The 19232-nt window shown below is 40.5% G+C and overlaps 2 protein-coding genes across 5 annotated transcripts in view; one reads left to right on the forward strand and one right to left on the reverse strand.

The window, feature by feature from the left end:
• The first annotated feature begins 4540 nt into the window (after nt 1-4540).
• The window catches only part of slco2b1 (solute carrier organic anion transporter family, member 2B1), a 37025-nt gene continuing 22333 nt past the window's right edge, over nt 4541-19232 (forward strand). For 2 of the 3 annotated variants that reach the window (XM_034220683.1, XM_034220685.1), the window contains exons 1-5: nt 4541-4609; nt 11154-11275; nt 11955-12092; nt 12943-13105; nt 13862-14086. In XM_034220683.1, coding sequence (XP_034076574.1) covers nt 11189-11275; nt 11955-12092; nt 12943-13105; nt 13862-14086 — 613 coding nt within the window. In that variant the 5' untranslated portion in view covers nt 4541-4609; nt 11154-11188. Of the gene's footprint in view, nt 4610-11149; nt 11276-11954; nt 12093-12942; nt 13106-13861; nt 14087-19232 lie in introns of all 3 variants that reach the window. The other variant, XM_034220684.1, reaches the window with a different exon arrangement.
• LOC117549090 (uncharacterized protein PFB0765w-like) lies at nt 17525-19192 on the reverse strand. 2 transcript variants are annotated; one of them, XM_034220687.1, is made up of 2 exons: nt 19020-19192; nt 17525-18691 (listed from the first exon to the last, which is right to left on the reverse strand). In XM_034220687.1, the coding sequence occupies exon 2, from the start codon at nt 18504-18506 to the stop codon at nt 17808-17810; it is 699 nt and encodes a 232-aa protein (XP_034076578.1). In that variant the 5' UTR covers nt 18507-18691; nt 19020-19192; the 3' UTR covers nt 17525-17807. The 2 variants fall into 2 exon arrangements, with proteins under 2 accessions (XP_034076578.1, XP_034076577.1); XM_034220686.1 differs by having other exon boundaries at nt 17525-18694.

A 19232-nucleotide genomic window follows, 5' to 3' on the forward strand; every position in this document is an offset into this window, starting at 1 on the left:
CCCATCCCCAAACGATGGAGAACCCAGTGCTAACTCCACAAGGAGTCAAATTCCTATGGCTAACAGCTTGTGACCTAATAGTGAAAGCTAAACTAAGGTAAACTTAGGTTAAGCTCCTGCAAACTTGAGATTGATATAGAGCAAGGCACTTATAACCAGATCAACTTCCACATACAGAGAACTTGTTGTATGGATTTAAGTAAAATAAAGAGTAAATAATTATTCCAGAGGTGCTCATCATGGTGTGTTAAGAGATCCCTTACTTGACCAGTGTCTTAATGAATGTCTCGGCGTCATCCGGTGAATTAAACTGCCTCTCGGTACCGCCATGGGTAATGCGGAGTCGCGCTGGGTAAAGCAAACCAAAACGTATCCCCGGTATCTCACGGAGCTGACGGCGGACGTCATTGAAGGCCGCACGGGCACGGGCTGTCCTCGAGGTGTGGTCAGGGAATATGGAGACGACAAAGTCACCGATCTTGATCCGTTGTTGGGCTCTGGCTCTCCGCAAGATATCAGCACACTCCGCATGGTAGTGAAGTCGGGAAATTATGGTGCGGTGGCGCTCGCCAGGTCTCGGCTTCGGCTGGAGGGTGCGGTGGGCGCGGTCCAGAAGTGGCTCTTTCTCCAGCTTAAAAGCCTCTTTAAGCAGAGTGGAAATAGCGGCAGTAGTGATGGTTGTTTCTTCCGGTACACCCACGATCCTTACGTTGTTACGCCGTGATCTGGCCTCTAGATCTTCGCACTTCTTATCCACTCTCTCCAGTTCAGCGGACAGGTGCTCCACTTTAGCCTGCAGTGTAGAGATGTCATCAGTGCGAAGTTTCCATTTCCCCTACAGTAGATTTCAGGGCACTCACATCAGACTTGATATTCATAATACTGACACTTAAATCCGCCATCACTGTTTGTAGCTCTGCCTTAATGGATGATAAGTTGTCCTTCAGGGCCTCATGGAGCTCAGTTTTAAAAACAGCCGCCATCTCAGTACGGAGTGAAGCGAGCATCTCCTCCTTGAAGTCGGGGGGGACAGCGGGCCCGGCAGCTCCGCTGCGAAGGGAGGAGGGATCACTCGGAGGCGAGGATGCAGCATGGGGAGCAGGCCTCTGAGACGGGGCGGACGAATTATTCGTACTTTTGGCTTTAAAAGGCATTTTGGTCATCAAAAAGTAGAGAATAAACTGTTAAATACTCTTACACCAAGAACTATCTCATAAATAATGTGCCTGTAATCACATTTCAGAGCATATTGCAGGAGATCCTAAAAGTTGCGTCTTACTCCATCGATCACTCAGCCACTCACTCCCGATAGATACTTTATTAATCACAATTTTGGAAATTCCTTTGTTACACGACCAGTGTGTTCAACATTAAAATACAAATACTTAAAAGTAGAAAGTGGAATAGAGTTAACAATTAAAAATGAAAAATAGTATATCAAATATAAACAATATAAATTAAAATGTTCCTTAAAAAAGTCAAAAATACTGCAGGTGCAGGAATATAGGCTCATACAGGAGCATAGGCATACTGTATACATATGATAGTATATAATTTACGGATGTATAGAAAATTGCAAATTGTTATCAGGACTATAAAACTTTAAAACAATATTATATTTAGATTAGATTAGAATCGTTAATGACCACACAGCCAGGCTGGTGGAATTTGTGTTCAGTGCAGAGTATTACAGCTTGTTCCATACAATTCAACATACAATAAACAGACAATAAAAAGTACAACACACAGCACAGGGCAAAGACATATAACATAAAGTTCAAGGTGTGGTGGATTGTTATTGTTCATTGGGGTTATTTAGAGTACATTTGATTGTTAATTAAACCTTATTGACTGTACATCTCCTGTATGTCCTTCAAAGGGGTTGTATTTCTAATATCCAGCAGGGGCGACTCCACTGGCAAAAATATATCAGATTGTATTGAAGTCTATGAGAAAATGAGGTAACACTTTGGGGTTTATCATTAAAAAAGTGTTGATTTAAAGTTGATCAAACTTCAATTATTAGTTATTTTTCTGTTAGCATATGTGATGCCCCTGTGGGTTGATCTTGAGAGGGTGTGGCTGTGCTGCATCCAGCCGCCTTGATTGCAGTAAGTCAGGGCACCTGGGTCTGGTGCCCTGCAGGTATTTAAAGCCTCTCTGCTCCTCTCGGCTGAGTATGCTATCAGTTATTTCAGTTGCTTCACTTTGTGCACCTCAACACCCTCACACATACACGTCCATGCAATCCTCACCCTGCATTTACACTACTGACACCACTGACGTCCACACCTCATACTTTACTTACTTTGCACTTAATTAATTTGGTTGATTTGAATTGTTTGTGTACATTTTTTTATTTTTTGTGTAAACTTTTGCTAACCGTTGACGTGTCCTCTTTGTTGTGGCCTTTTGAGCCAGGTCATAACAGCATATATGAAATGATCATTTATGGTGTTTACTAGAATAATAGTTTATTTAAATTTGTAAGAATTATATATAATCAAATATGAATATATATTTCTTACTGCACCAGAGAGACATTTTTTGTTTCCATTTGTGTCCCTATAGTCTTTACACTGGCTTCCTGTGTGTCAAAGAATAGATTTCTAAATACTGCTGCTGGTTTATAAAGCTTTGAATGGTTTAGGCCCAAAATACATTTCTGACCTCCTGCTAAATTATGAACCATCCAGATCTCTCAGGTCTTCACGTCTGCTCTCTGTCCCCAGAACCAGATCTCTCAGGTCTTCAGGTCTGCTCTCTGTCCCCAGAACCAGATCTCTCAGGTCTTCAGGTCTGCTCTCTGTCCCCAGAACCAGATCTATCAGGTCTTCAGGTCTGCTCCTGCAGAGTAACTCTCGTCTCAGTCTGCTCTCTGTCCCAGAACCAGAACTCTCAGGTCTTCAGGTCTTGCTCTCTGTCCCCAGAATTCAGAACTCTCAGGTCTTCAGGTCTGCTCTCTGTCCCCAGAACCAGAACTCTCAGGTCTTCAGGTCTGCTCTCTGTCCCCAGAACCAGAAACTCTCAGGTCTTCAGGTCAGCTCTCTGTCCCCAGAACCAGAACTCTCAGGTCTTCAGGTCCTGCTCTCTGTCCCCAGAACCAGAACTCTCAGGTCTTCAGGTCTGCTCTCTGTCCCCAGAACCAGAAACTCTCAGGTCTTCAGGTCTGCTCTCTGTCCCCAGAACCAGAACTCTCAGGTCTTCAGGTCTGCTCTCTGTCCCCAGAACCAGATCTCTCAGGTCTTCAGGTCTGCTCTCTGTCCCCAGAACCAGATCTCTCAGGTCTTCAGGTCTGCTCTCTGTCCCCAGAACCAGATCTCTCAGGTCTTCAGGTCTGCTCTCTGTCCCCAGAACCAGATCTCTCAGGTCTTCAGGTCTGCTCTCTGTCCCCAGAACCAGAACTCTCAGGTCTTCAGGTCTGCTCTCTGTCCCCAGAACCAGAACTCTCAGGTCTTCAGGTCTGCTCTCTGTCCCCAGAACCAGAACTCTCAGGTCTTCAGGTCTGCTCTCTGTCCCCAGAACCAGATCTCTCAGGTCTTCAGGTCTGCTCTCTGTCCCCAGAACCAGAACTCTCAGGTCTTCAGGTCTGCTCTCTGTCCCCAGAACCAGAACTCTCAGGTCTTCAGGTGTGCGCTCTGTCCCCAGAACCAGAACTCTCAGGTCTTCAGGTCTGCTCTCTGTCCCCAGAACCAGAACTCTCAGGTCTTCAGGTCTGCTCTCTGTCCCCAGAACCAGATCTCTCAGGTCTTCAGGTCTGCTCTCTGTCCCCAGAACCAGATCTCTCAGGTCTTCAGGTCTGCTCTCTGTCCCCAGAACCAGATCTCTCAGGTCTTCAGGTCTGCTCTCTGTCCCCAGAACCAGATCTCTCAGGTCTTCAGGTCTGCTCTCTGTCCCCAGAACCAGAACTCTCAGGTCTTCAGGTCTGCTCTCTGTCCCCAGAGTCAGAACTCTCAGGTCTTCAGGTCTGCTCTCTGTCCCCAGAACCAGAACTCTCAGGTCTTCAGGTCTGCTCTCTGTCCCCAGAACCAGAACTCTCAGGTCTTCAGGTCTGCTCTCTGTCCCCAGAACCAGATCTCTCAGGTCTTCAGGTCTGCTTTCTGTCCCCTCTGTCAGAACTAAACCTGGAGGAGTTCAGTTATGATGCTCCAAACATCTGGAACAAACCTGCAGGTCCGCTGCAACTCTGACTACTTTTAAATCCAGGCTGAAGACTTTCTTTTTGACGCTGCTTTTAATTGAACTATTCACATCTTAAACTGCACTGTAACTTTTATTCATGTATTTTGTCTTTTAATGTTTGTTTTGTTATCTTTGCTTTTTAATGACTGTTTTTAAATGCCATTTTCTTAATGTCTTTCATTTTGGTGAAGCACTTTGAATTGCCTTGTGTTGAAAGGTGCTGTATAAATGAACTTGCCTTGCCTAAAGGGCTGCATTCTCTCATATCACCAGCAGGGGGCGACTATAATTCACTGATAGTAGAATGAGTTGTTAAGCGATGTGTACATTTGGCTCCACCTGCTGCTCACACTAGCCCCTCCTCCTCCTCCTCCCTGTGTGAGGAGCAGTGGAGGAGTGTCGGACCTGAGAGGAGAAGCAGCTCACAGTGAGTTTTCATTTACAAACTTTACAAACTTTAAAATCAATGCAAACTTTAAAATAAAAGCTTAACTTCAAACTTGTATTTAAATCCTGACAGTGGTGTAGTTCTGATCAGTGTTAGAGAGTAACTAAGTACTCAGATACTGCAGTAGTGTAATACCTTTACCATTTCCTGCTACTTCATACTTTTACTCTACATTCACAGGAACATGCTTTAATCTAAAACATGTTGTGACTCACAGGGGGATAAATAAATAAAGTTCCATCTTATCTTATCTTAAGGTATAAAAAACACTAAACATAATACAAAAATAATATATATAAAGTATTATAATAAGTTATAATAACACTGTATTGATCCCTTGGTTAAACAGCAGTATATAATTAGAAAAAATACTCTTTTTTTTACTTGACGCAACATATTAATGCATTTGTTTGTAATTATTATATTAGTTATCTTTCATTTATACTATTTATTATTCATACAGTATGTATTTGTGTATTATTATTATTATTTAGTTTTCCTACTTTTGAATGCATTCGTTTGACTTGACAGAGTATTTCTGTATCACTAACTATATCTGAATACTAATTGTACCTCGGATTCTGCAGTAGAAAGTACTTTATAAAGTTTGAAGGGGACTTTTTGATGTCTTATTTTAGGTGTGAAAATCACAACTCATCACGCTTAAGCTTTTTTTCTTGCATCTTCAATGTTTTTGCAAACTCATTAAAACGTCTCCACCTCACCTCAGTGATTCATTGTGAACCACTTGGAGTTAAATGTAATCGACACGCTCTGGTTTGGAAACCAGCTTCACCAAATAATGACGAGGCAGCGGAGTCATCCTCCATCACACAGACTCTCAGCCAAATACTGAAATACTTCTGGAGACCGACAAAAAGGAAAGCATCAAAGTTTCCATCTGTAAAATAATGCTGACAGCGAAAAACTGAAATACTTTAATCAAAATAAATTCTCATATATTTACTATTTTTAATCTTAGGGAATATTTGCGTTTTTGTATGTCCTGTGCCTTGCTCAAGGGCACCATGGCAGGGCAGGAGGTGAACTGGGACCTCTCCAAGTAGCAGTCCACACTCCATATTGAGGTCTGTTAGGCAACCCTACGGCTCACAGTCCAAGCCCCTACTGACTGAGCCGCTGCCGGACCATATCCACCTGTTATGCCATAACAGAAAAACAAAGAGCATTTCTTAGACTCTGAGATTATTTTGTTTTTATTTGACCGTTACGAGATAAAAACTACCACCCAGATTGCGTGTCTTTCCTTCTGTTGACATTCCTCTGCTGATTAGAGATCTGTGTCTTCCTGATCGTCTGAGGTTGATTTCCGTCTTTTCTGATTTTCTTTCCCTTTCCGTGTCGCTGTTATTTATGTCATAAAATGTTCAGGCCCAAACCAAAATATAACTCTCAGCAAGAGAGTAGCCTCAGCCAATCAGAAAACAGATTCTAAAAGTAGGAACATTTTCTCAGACTTCTAAACAATCTGAGCTAATAAAGAGAGAGAGAAGTATGAACATTTCCTCATAGACTTCTCTACAATCTGAGGTAATAAAGAGAGAGAGAAGTAGGAACATTTCCTCATAGACTTCTCTACAATCTGAGGTAATAAAGAGAGAGAGAAGTAGGAACATTTCCTCATAGACTTCTCTACAATCTGAGGTAATAAAGAGAGAGAGAAGTAGGAACATTTCCTCATAGACTTCTCTACAATCTGAGGTAATAAAGAGAGAGAGAAGTAGGAACATTTCCTCATAGACTTCTATACAATCTGAGGTAATAAAGAGAGAGAGAAGTAGGAACATTTCCTCATAGACTTCTCTACAATCTGAGGTAATAAGAGAGAGAGAGAAGTAGGAACATTTCCTCATAGACTTCTCTACAATCTGAGGTAATAAAGAGAGAGAGAAGTAGGAACATTTCCTCATAGACTTCTCTACAATCTGAGGTAATAAAGAGAGAGAGAAGTAGGAACATTTCCTCATAGACTTCTATACAATCTGAGGTAATAAAGAGAGAGAGAAGTAGGAACATTTCCTCATAGACTTCTATACAATCTGAGGTAATAAAGAGAGAGAGAAGTAGGAACATTTCCTCATAGACTTCTATACAATCTGAGGTAATAAAGAGAGAGAGAAGTAGGAACATTTCCTCATAGACTTCTCTACAATCTGAGGTAATAGAGAGAGAGAGAAGTAGGAACATTTCCTCATAGACTTCTATACAATCTGAGGTAATAAAGAGAGAGAGAAGTAGGAACATTTCCTCATAGACTTCTATACAATCTGAGGTAATAAAGAGAGAGAGAAGTAGGAACATTTCCTCATAGACTTCTCTACAATCTGAGGTAATAAAGAGAGAGAGAAGTAGGAACATTTCCTCATAGACTTCTATACAATCTGAGGTAATAAAGAGAGAGAGAAGTAGGAACATTTCCTCATAGACTTCTATACAATCTGAGGTAATAAAGAGAGAGAGAAGTAGGAACATTTCCTCATAGACTTCTCTACAATCTGAGGTAATAAAGAGAGAGAGAAGTAGGAACATTTCCTCATAGACTTCTATACAATCTGAGGTAATAAAGAGAGAGAGAAGTAGGAACATTTCCTCATAGACTTCTCTACAATCTGAGGTAATAAAGAGAGAGAGAAGTAGGAACATTTCCTCATAGACTTCTCTACAATCTGAGGTAATAAAGAGAGAGAGAAGTAGGAACATTTCCTCATAGACTTCTCTACAATCTGAGGTAATAAAGAGAGAGAGAAGTAGGAACATTTCCTCATAGACTTCTCTACAATCTGAGGTAATAAAGAGAGAGAGAAGTAGGAACATTTCCTCATAGACTTCTATACAATCTGAGGTAATAAAGAGAGAGAGAAGTAGGAACATTTCCTCATAGACTTCTCTACAATCTGAGGTAATAAAGAGAGAGAGAAGTAGGAACATTTCCTCATAGACTTCTCTACAATCTGAGGTAATAAAGAGAGAGAGAAGTAGGAACATTTCCTCATAGACTTCTATACAATCTGAGGTAATAAAGAGAGAGAGAAGTAGGAACATTTCCTCATAGACTTCTATACAATCTGAGGTAATAAAGAGAGAGAGAAGTAGGAACATTTCCTCATAGACTTCTATACAATCTGAGGTAATAAAGAGAGAGAGAAGTAGGAACATTTCCTCATAGACTTCTCTACAATCTGAGGTAATAAAGAGAGAGAGAAGTAGGAACATTTCCTCATAGACTTCTCTACAATCTGAGGTAATAAAGAGAGAGAGAAGTAGGAACATTTCCTCATAGACTTCTATACAATCTGAGGTAATAAAGAGAGAGAGAAGTAGGAACATTTCCTCATAGACTTCTATACAATCTGAGGTAATAAAGAGAGAGAGAAGTAGGAACATTTCCTCATAGACTTCTATACAATCTGAGGTAATAAAGAGAGAGAGAAGTAGGAACATTTCCTCATAGACTTCTATACAATCTGAGGTAATAAGAGAGAGAGAGAAGTAGGAACATTTCCTCATAGACTTCTCTACAATCTGAGGTAATAAAGAGAGAGAGAAGTAGGAACATTTCCTCATAGACTTCTCTACAATCTGAGGTAATAAAGAGAGAGAGAAGTAGGAACATTTCCTCATAGACTTCTCTACAATCTGAGGTAATAAAGAGAGAGAGAAGTAGGAACATTTCCTCATAGACTTCTATACAATCTGAGGTAATAAAGAGAGAGAGAAGTAGGAACATTTCCTCATAGACTTCTCTACAATCTGAGGTAATAAAGAGAGAGAGAAGTAGGAACATTTCCTCATAGACTTCTCTACAATCTGAGGTAATAAAGAGAGAGAGAAGTAGGAACATTTCCTCATAGACTTCTATACAATCTGAGGTAATAAAGAGAGAGAGAAGTAGGAACATTTCCTCATAGACTTCTATACAATCTGAGGTAATAAGAGAGAGAGAGAAGTAGGAACATTTCCTCATAGACTTCTCTACAATCTGAGGTAATAAAGAGAGAGAGAAGTAGGAACATTTCCTCATAGACTTCTATACAATCTGAGGTAATAAAGAGAGAGAGAAGTAGGAACATTTCCTCATAGACTTCTATACAATCTGAGGTAATAAAGAGAGAGAGAAGTAGGAACATTTCCTCATAGACTTCTATACAATCTGAGGTAATAAAGAGAGAGAGAAGTAGGAACATTTCCTCATAGACTTCTATACAATCTGAGGTAATAAAGAGAGAGAGAAGTAGGAACATTTCCTCATAGACTTCTATACAATCTGAGGTAATAAAGAGAGAGAGAAGTAGGAACATTTCCTCATAGACTTCTATACAATCTGAGGTAATAAAGAGAGAGAGAAGTAGGAACATTTCCTCATAGACTTCTCTACAATCTGAGGTAATAAAGAGAGAGAGAAGTAGGAACATTTCCTCATAGACTTCTCTACAATCTGAGGTAATAAAGAGAGAGAGAAGTAGGAACATTTCCTCATAGACTTCTCTACAATCTGAGGTAATAAAGAGAGAGAGAAGTAGGAACATTTCCTCATAGACTTCTCTACAATCTGAGGTAATAAAGAGAGAGAGAAGTAGGAACATTTCCTCATAGACTTCTATACAATCTGAGGTAATAAAGAGAGAGAGAAGTAGGAACATTTCCTCATAGACTTCTATACAATCTGAGGTAATAAAGAGAGAGAGAAGTAGGAACATTTCCTCATAGACTTCTCTACAATCTGAGGTAATAAAGAGAGAGAGAAGTAGGAACATTTCCTCATAGACTTCTATACAATCTGAGGTAATAAAGAGAGAGAGAAGTAGGAACATTTCCTCATAGACTTCTCTACAATCTGAGGTAATAAAGAGAGAGAGAAGTAGGAACATTTCCTCATAGACTTCTCTACAATCTGAGGTAATAAAGAGAGAGAGAAGTAGGAACATTTCCTCATAGACTTCTATACAATCTGAGGTAATAAAGAGAGAGAGAAGTAGGAACATTTCCTCATAGACTTCTCTACAATCTGAGGTAATAAAGAGAGAGAGAAGTAGGAACATTTCCTCATAGACTTCTCTACAATCTGAGGTAATAAAGAGAGAGAGAAGTAGGAACATTTCCTCATAGACTTCTATACAATCTGAGGTAATAAAGAGAGAGAGAAGTAGGAACATTTCCTCATAGACTTCTATACAATCTGAGGTAATAAAGAGAGAGAGAGAAGTAGGAACATTTCCTCATAGACTTCTATACAATCTGAGGTAATAAAGAGAGAGAGAAGTAGGAACATTTCCTCATAGACTTCTCTACAATCTGAGGTAATAAAGAGAGAGAGAAGTAGGAACATTTCCTCATAGACTTCTCTACAATCTGAGGTAATAAAGAGAGAGAGAAGTAGGAACATTTCCTCATAGACTTCTATACAATCTGAGGTAATAAAGAGAGAGAGAAGTAGGAACATTTCCTCATAGACTTCTATACAATCTGAGGTAATAAAGAGAGAGAGAAGTAGGAACATTTCCTCATAGACTTCTCTACAATCTGAGGCAATAAAGAAAGAGAGAAGTAGGAACATTTTCTCATAGACTTCTCTACAATCTGAGGTAATAAAGAGAGAGAGAAGTAGGAACATTTCCTCATAGACTTCTATACAATATGAGGTAACAAAGAGAGAGAGAAGTAGGAACATTTTCTCATAGACTTCTCTACAATCTGAGGTAATAAAGAGAGAGAGAAGTAGGAACATTTCCTCATAGACTTCTACACAATCTGAGGTAATAAAGAGAGAGAGAAGTAGGAACATTTTCTCATAGACTTCTATACAATCTGTGCAGGTTTAAAAAACAAGATGTTGTTATCTTTGTCAGCTACTAATTATTTGCAGCAAAAGTTCCCTAACTTGGATGTAAATAAGAATTATAGATACACTTTTAATCAAATTATTCACCCCTTAATTCAGATCCGCGCCAAAATATAATGGGCTTTCCGTGGTCTAACCATTCAGTTTTCTGTAAATTGGACCATTATTTTCCACTCTGGTTTGCAACCATTGAGATATCAAGGCGCTCCATCAGAAGACTCTTTAACCCAATGGGACGCAAAAGTATTCAATTGGTTGAATGACAAAAAAACAACTCCCTACGTAGCGACTTTACTCTTTATCCAGCAGCCAATTTGTAAAAGAAACTTCAGAGATCGCCAAATAGTCTGAAAAACATCCATCACTTGTTCGAGCTGTGTCCTATTGTGGTTGTTTCTTTTTTCAAACCCTCATTAAACGTCTCCCGCTCTTTCTACATGCAGTGATTTAGTTAGCTTTTATCCAAACCTCAGTCTGCAGCTTCCATTTGACTATCTGCCTATCAATCTCTCTTTGTGCAGACATGCAGCACATGCACATTATTTATGCTGCAGCGGTGTGATCTTTTGCATTTGTGTTTAAATTAACAAGGTCATAAAAGTGTGTTATCAGACACTGGACTTTGAAGCTTTACCTCTGTCGAACTGTGGTTGTATTTGACAGGTTTTTGCTTCAGTCTGTGTGATATAAATTAAATCATGGGAGCCAACGACCTCAAAATGAACCCTGACCCCGCGGAGTTTCGCCCCCCCGCCCGACACCGGAGTCTCTTCTACAGCGTCAAGGTTTGTCTACTTTACATCTACGTTTGATGACAAAAAAATGCACATATCGTTGGGTTTAAATGTTGAATATTGCTTTCAGTCCATTTGGAACATATTTTGAAAAGTAACATAAAGAAATCCTCCATGAAGTAGGTAAAACATAGAAGGTTTCATAGACGGTGTCATAGAAGACAAAACAATACCAATAAAACTAATAAAACAGACATTTTTGGGAAACAAATAAATCAGGGTGGTTTTTGGGCCTATCCATGTTTTTATGTAACCTGACTTTGAAAATACGCACAATAACCGAAGAAACATTTGTATTATTCATATTCCATGATAATTAATACCCCGCGGACACAGATGCTTTTCTTGGAGACATATGAGTTTGTATCTTCGTCTACGTGTAAATTAAAAGCATGTTAATCTGCAGGAGTAGGTGTTCAAGGTTTTGTTGTTTTCGGCACCGATTTCCTTCTTGTCTGAGGTGAAACTTCCCTTCCTGAAGTTCATCCTGGTATTGTTCACATGTAAACATTTCCTCTCGACATGTCACGAAACTCTGATGAACTCTTCGTTTCGTAAATCACTCAAAACCTGGACTCATTTTAAATCAGGAGTTTGACATCTGCAGATGTTTCAGTGTTTTCCTTGTTATTCTCCTTCTTCTTCTTCTTCTTCTTCTTCTTCTCTGCAGTTCTTCGTGTTTTGCCACAGTTTGCTGCAGTTGGCTCAGTTGTTGGTGTCGGGCTACATGAAGAGCTCCATCTCCACCATCGAGAGACGCTACGGCTTCAACAGCCAGAAGTCGGGACTCCTGGCTTCTTTCAACGAGGTCAGTGACGGACACACAGGGCCCAACATGACAGAGGGCCCATTGGCCTTCAATGCAAACATGTCGCTATAAGATCAACAGGAAGAGACTAAAATAACCACAGAGACTTAAACCATGACAAAGACAGAGAGAAACCACAAAGAGACAGAAACAACAGAAATTAGAACGACTACCACAAAATGACACAAATACTAAAAGGAGATGCAAAACGACAAAAAGACTGAAGTGACCAGAAAGAGACGTGGATGGAAATGAGCTACTAGCTCAAACCTGGCATATATCACCTCATCTCTTCTTCAGATGAATGTATTTGATATCACCTCATCTCTTCTTCAGATGAATGTATTTTATATCACCTCATCTCTTCTTCAGATGAATGTATTTTATGCATGGTCCTTGTTCAATAAAAACATCATTTATAAAGTACAATGATATAAACAATAAGCCACAACAACAAGATACAAAAAGCTCATTTATGATTATTTAGGTACATTCGGCTAATAAACAAATACCAAGAGACTCAAACTGACTGCAAACTAATTTAAAACAACTCAGGAAAGCAAGGAGGTTTCCACATGTGCCGTCTGCTGTCAGGGTTTCCACGGGGAAACCAAGACACAGTCTTTTCCAGGAATAGTTTGTCAAATGTTGTCGACTTTCCTGAGAAAATGCTTGTGAGATCTTGGGATAATTTTCATGGTATGTGTTAAATGAGGTTACAAGGTCCCTGCATGGGATGATCCGACACATGGTCCCCAATGCAAACAAAAACCAGCATATCTGTGTGTGTGTGTGTGTGTGTGTGTGTGTGTGTGTGTGTGTGTGTGTGTGTGTGTGTGTGTGTGTGCAGGTGGGGAACACGATCCTCATCGTGTTCGTGAGTTTCTTGGGGAGTCAGGTCCACCGGCCGCGGTGCATCGGCGGCGGCGCTCTGCTGGCGTGTCTCGCCTCGCTGATCATGTCGCTGCCGCACTTCCTGGGAGGGAAGTACGAGTACACAGACAGCATTAACTGTGAGAACACACACACACACACACACTCACACACATTTAGCTTCATTGTCCGGTCAAATCTATTCTTATTTCTTTTGCTTTTTCTTAGATAATAAATATATGATAATTTGTAACTAAAAACAAACAAAATCCAGTATAAATCTTAGTCTTTTGTGATTTCATATTTCCTTGTTAGTTTACCAAGTACATTTACTCTAGCTTTCAGTATTTCCTTTTCCTGCTTCTTATGAATAAAGATAGCTGGCATTATAATAACTTTCACAAGTTAGCTTAACCTTTACTTGATGAATGTAATGAATCACTAAGTTTAATGTGATGTATAAAATAATATAAATCCATGAAGATGTAAAGGCACATTTTTCATAATAAGTACTTTTGCTATCAAAGTAGTAGTACATGCAGGATTAACTTGCAACTACCTTTTTGTAGTAACTACTTATTGCACATGTACTGTATATACATATGCAAACTTGTATCGTCTATTTGAAGAATATGAAATGTGTGTTCATCAGATTATATTTAGGGAATTTCCCCGTACAAAAGATGGACCTTGCTTTATTCAATGTTCACATCCCTGTGACGAATAATATGCAAATGAGCAGATATGTCATAAAATAAGGTCTCATTTGTTTATTTAAACATCACATTTCAGAAAACTTCTAATATCAAAGAGTATTGTCTTAATGCCAGTAATGAAGAGGGAAAGTTTCACGGTGACATCTATTAGTTAAATATGTTCCCCTCTTTTCCCCACAGCTTCCGGTGTTAACAGCTCCAGCCTCTGCCAATCAGAGAGCCCCGTCTCCACCTCCTCGTCCAATCAGAGCTGCAGCGGGCAGCAGGGCGGGGCCCAGCAGGGGGTCTACCCTCTTCTCCTGATGGGGCAGCTGCTGCTGGGCATCGGAGCCGTGCCCATCCAGCCCTTCGGCATCTCGTACATCGACGACCACGCCAGCAGGAAGAACTCCCCGCTGTACCTCGGTACGTCCAGGAAGCTCCACTTCAATACTGTCCTTGGGTTGGTTTGGATAGTTTGTTGTTATTTTACGACTTTTTGTCAATTTTCGGTCTTTTTGTTCGCTTTTTTGGTGGGGGGGGGGGGGTTAGTTTCGTACTGATATCATCGCTCGTCTTGCATCTTCTTGTTGTCATATTCTGACTTCCTTTAAATGTTTGGCGCCGCTTTCATCGTTTAGTGGTTTTTTTCAACGTTTTTTGTATTGCTTTTGGTTATTTGGTCTTTGTTGTTGTTTTGGTCCATTTAGTGTCTTTTTGTTTGTTTCCCTTCTTATTGCAGTCGTTCTGTAGCTAGGGCTGAACGATTAATCGATTTGAAATCGAAATCGCGATTTGAAATGATGCGATTATCAAATCGCAAAGCCTGCCATTTTTTTTAACATTTTTTTTTTTTTTACAATTTTTTATTTTCTTCTGGTGAGTCAGTCATCAACACCAATCAGAAGTGCTGTGCTCCACATGCACCAGCCATTGTTAACCAATCAGAAGTGCTGTGCTCCACATGCACCATCCATTGTTAACCAATCAGAAGTGCTGTGCTCCACATGCACCAGCCATTGTTAACCAATCAGAAGTGCTGTGCTCCACATGCACCATCCATTGTTAACCAATCAGAAGTGCTGTGCTCCACATGTACCAGCCATTGTTAACCAATCAGAAGTGCTGTGCTCCACATGCACCATCCATTGTTAACCAATCAGAAGTGCTGTGCTCCACATGCACCAGCCATTGTTAACCAATCAGAAGTGCTGTGCTCCACATGCACCAGCCATTGTTAACCAATCAGAAGTGCTGTGCTCCACATGCACCAGCCATTGTTAACCAATCAGAAGTGCTGTGCTCCACATGCACCAGCCATTGTTAACCAATCAGAAGTGCTGTGCTCCACATGCACCAGCCATTGTTAACCAATCAGAAGTGCTGTGCTCCACATGCACCAGCCATTGTTAACCAATCAGAAGTGCTGTGCTCCACATGCACCAGCCATTGTTAACCAATCAGAAGTGCTGTGCTCCACATGCACCATCCATTGTTAACCAATCAGAAGTGCTGTGCTTCACATGCACCATCCATTGTTAACCAATCAGAAGTGCTGTGCTCCACATGCACCAGCCATTGTTAACCAATCAGAAGTGCTGTGCTCCACATGTACCAGCCATTGTTAACCAATCAGAAGTGCTGTGCTCCACATGCACCATCCATTGTTAACCAATCAGAAGTGCTGTGCTCCACATGCACCATCCATTGTTAACCAATCAGAAGTGCTGTGCTCCACATGTACCAGCCATTGTTAACCAATCAGAAGTGCTGTGCTCCACATGTACCAGCCATTGTTAACCAATCAGAAGTGCTGTGCTCCACATGCACCAGCCATTGTTAACCAATCAGAAGTGCTGTGCTCCACATGTACCAGCCATTGTTAACCAATCAGAAGTGCTGTGCTCCACATGCACCAGCCATTGTTAACCAATCAGAAGTGCTGTGCTCCACATGCACCATCCATTGTTAACCAATCAGAAGTGCTGTGCTCCACATGTACCAGCCATTGTTAACCAATCAGAAGTGCTGTGCTCCACATGCACCAGCCATTGTTAACCAATCAGAAGTGCTGTGCTCCACATGCACCATCCATTGTTAACCAATCAGAAGTGCTGTGCTCCACATGCACCAGCCATTGTTAACCAATCAGAAGTGCTGTGCTCCACATGCACCAGCCATTGTTAACCAATCAGAAGTGCTGTGCTCCACATGTACCAGCCATTGTTAACCAATCAGAAGTGCTGTGCTCCACATGCACCATCCATTGTTAACCAATCAGAAGTGCTGTGCTCCACATGCACCAGCCATTGTTAACCAATCAGAAGTGCTGTGCTCCACATGTACCAGCCATTGTTAACCAATCAGAAGTGGCCCATGATAGAAGGTGATAGACAGATTGATCCAATCACCTGCCAAGTGCTTCTGAAAGTGCCTGCCCTTTCCAAATGGCTTCCAATGGAGCTCTAGATGCTTTGGTGAAACCATCTGGGTCAGGTTAGCAATGCTCCATCACATGTTTCTATTACAGGGTGAGTCTGAAACTGAAGCTCGACTTTAAAGCAACGGAAGTTTCATGTAAGTTTAGTTCTTTCACTCGTAGCTCGGGCTGCGGGGGTGCTCGAGACGGGAGCACGTTGATGCGACCTTCCTAGCCGGAGTTATGGCCGCATTTTACAATAAACTTCCGTTGGGTCCTTAAAAACAAATATCGCAATTCGAATCGCAATATTTGTCAGAAAAATCGCAATTAGATTTTTTCCCAAAATCGTACAGCCCTAGTTATAAATATGTCATAGCCATATTATCCCTTGTTTTGCATCTCTTTGTGTTTGTAGTCGTCTTGCGTCTGACTTCCTTTGGATGTTTGCGTCTCTTCGTCGTCCTTCTATCTTGTTTGGGCTTTTAATCACCTTGGCTACTTTCTTTGGCTGCTTTGCGTTTCTTCATAGTCGTTTCTAATGTTTGTGCACATATTTCTCATCCGTTTATGGTCCAGCTGTTTTTGGTCATTCTACGTCCATTTGTTCAGTTACTTCAATTACCTTTACATCATTACTGGTTTAGCATAATATAATATTCTATCACTCTAAAACCCTTTGAGTTCTGCGTACTGATTTATTGTATTTGATACTTTAGGTACAGTAATATACTTTAATACTTTTACTTGAGTTATATTTTTGAATTCAGGACTAGAGTAGTATTAGGACTTGTGTTTGCATGGTTTCAGAAAAACTACTGGTCTATGATTAAAATGTTGAGGCTCGGGAAGAACACAGATTACTTTGGAGTTGATCCAAATCACGGCGGCTGCATGCATTCTTTTTGTTTGTTAAAATAATCGGGAAATGTATGTAAACACTCATTATGTTTTATTTATGGCACCAGCCTCAGTGGAGGTCTGCGCTCTACTATTGCTTTTTAAAGTTTGAATTAAAAACATATTAAAACGTTTCCAATGAAAGCAGCATTAAGGGGAATGTAGGTCATGGTTGTCCCACACACTCCCTCAGCTTGTGTTATCTTACAGCTTCCTGCTCATAGGGGAGAGTGGGGTAAGTAGTGCCAATTTTTACGTAAAGTGCCTTTAAAGCAAGGGGATTACAGTAATGCATCCAACTAAAATATATATAGTTTAGGATGTTGTGCATCCCTGGGAACAATCACTTCGGATCTTAAATAAACTGTTTGAGAAATATAGCTTTAGAAAAAAAAGTGGTTTTGTGGCACAACTTGCCCCCGGTGCGGGGTAAGTTGTGCCATTAGAGACAATACACTGGGGTAAATTGTGCCATTGATAATTGAAGTAAAACAGATCATTTTAATCTCACAAACAACAATGCTATATAAAAGCAAGACAAATTCAATACAACATTATTTATTTAATGTTTATTTAAAGTTTTAACAACATCAAAGGCCACTTTTCTATAACAAGGCCTATGAACACCTAACATCCTACTTGTCCAATGCTGCAGGGAAATATGAACTTCTGTTCCCTTCTGGCTGTACCACTAAGTTTTGTGGTGTGGCCAATTTGCTTAAACAGGACCTAGCGCCACATGAACACATACTCAGAACAAAATTCCAAAATGAGCACCTAATCATCTGCAAATCATCTGCATCTGAATCTCTTCACAGATTCGGCCTACTACTGAACATCCCACTTGTCAATGCTGCAGGGGAATGTGAACTTATACTCCCTTCTGGCTGTACCACCAAGTTTTTGTGGTGTGGGTAGTTTCTTGAGCACATCACCTCTAGGGATGACTCCTTCATCATTCTCTCTAAATGTGAAGATGGGCTTTCCATCAACAGACCTCTTATAACTTTGCTTCAGAAACTTTGCACTGATCTCGTCACCTTCAACATTCTCCACCAATCCAACATAGTTATAGGATTTGGATTTTTTACCTGCAAACTTCACAATGACAAAGTCACCAGCAGACAGATCCTTGTCACCATCATCATCATCACTCTGGACATCTGAACTCTCATAATGAGTGGCATCGCTAAGTGGAATCGGAAAGTCACTCTCTTCTGAGCTACTGGAGAGCACTTTCTTTTTGGGCTTGGTTGGTTTTGACCCTTTCAGAGCCCCCTTCTTATTTCCACTCCTTTTCTTCTTTTCAGCCCGTTCATTTTCTCTGCTGTGTGTCTTCTCCAGGCCATCTTCTGCCTCATCATTGGTGGTGGAGCTTTCTTCTGAGCTACTGTACACAGCTGTTTTCTTCTTGGTTTTGGTTTGATTTGCAGCTTTCAGAGCCCTTTTCTTCTCTCTTTCATTCTTTTTCTTTTCCTGTTCAGCCTTTTTATCTTCTTTTTCTTTGTGAGCCTTCTCCAACTCCATCTTCTCAGGTGTGTCGGTCACGATTCTTGTTTTCACTTTCTTTCTTACAATTTTTTTTTTTCTTTCTGTGGCTTTTGGCAAGGGAAGAATGACTTCTGGAGACACATAACCCAAGTGAGCAGAAGAACCAGATTTGTCACTTGATAAGTGCTCGGGAGTGGCAGGTGGCTCTCCTGGGTCTGGATCTACTTCAAGGAAAGGAAAGGAATAACAATAAAATACAATAAAATACAATAAAGTAATATATAGTAAATAATCATAAGTTGGCCCCAGGCCCTTTGGCACAAATCACCCCAAGCCCACCATTTTGAAAAAAATGCATCCCCCAGCTGTTTTGAGCTAGCATCATGCTAACTGTATAGACTCATGGTGTAGCTTACTAAAGCACTAAAACATGTGTGAACTGTTTTCAAAGTTGTCTAAATTGTTCAAACACAGCAATCAAAAAACCTTGATCATAGAAATTTTACTTTGGAGGGCAAACAATGGTTTTTTTAACTTAAATGTCCTTACCTCTCAAGCCATGTGTCTCCCTTCTTTGCAGGATGATTGAAATGGATGCCTCTTCAAAAATATGTGGTCACATGACCAACTTCTTCTATGGTTTTCTAGATAACAGGGGTGGAACTACTTGCCCCTTGGCACAAATTACCCCACTCTCCCCTACTCACCACTTGGAGCTGTATTTATTGTTTGGACGTGATGTTATTAATGAAAGGCTGACTG

The sequence above is a fragment of the Gymnodraco acuticeps genome, unplaced genomic scaffold (genome assembly GCF_902827175.1).
Source record: "Gymnodraco acuticeps unplaced genomic scaffold, fGymAcu1.1, whole genome shotgun sequence".
Taxonomy (NCBI): domain Eukaryota; kingdom Metazoa; phylum Chordata; class Actinopteri; order Perciformes; family Bathydraconidae; genus Gymnodraco; species Gymnodraco acuticeps.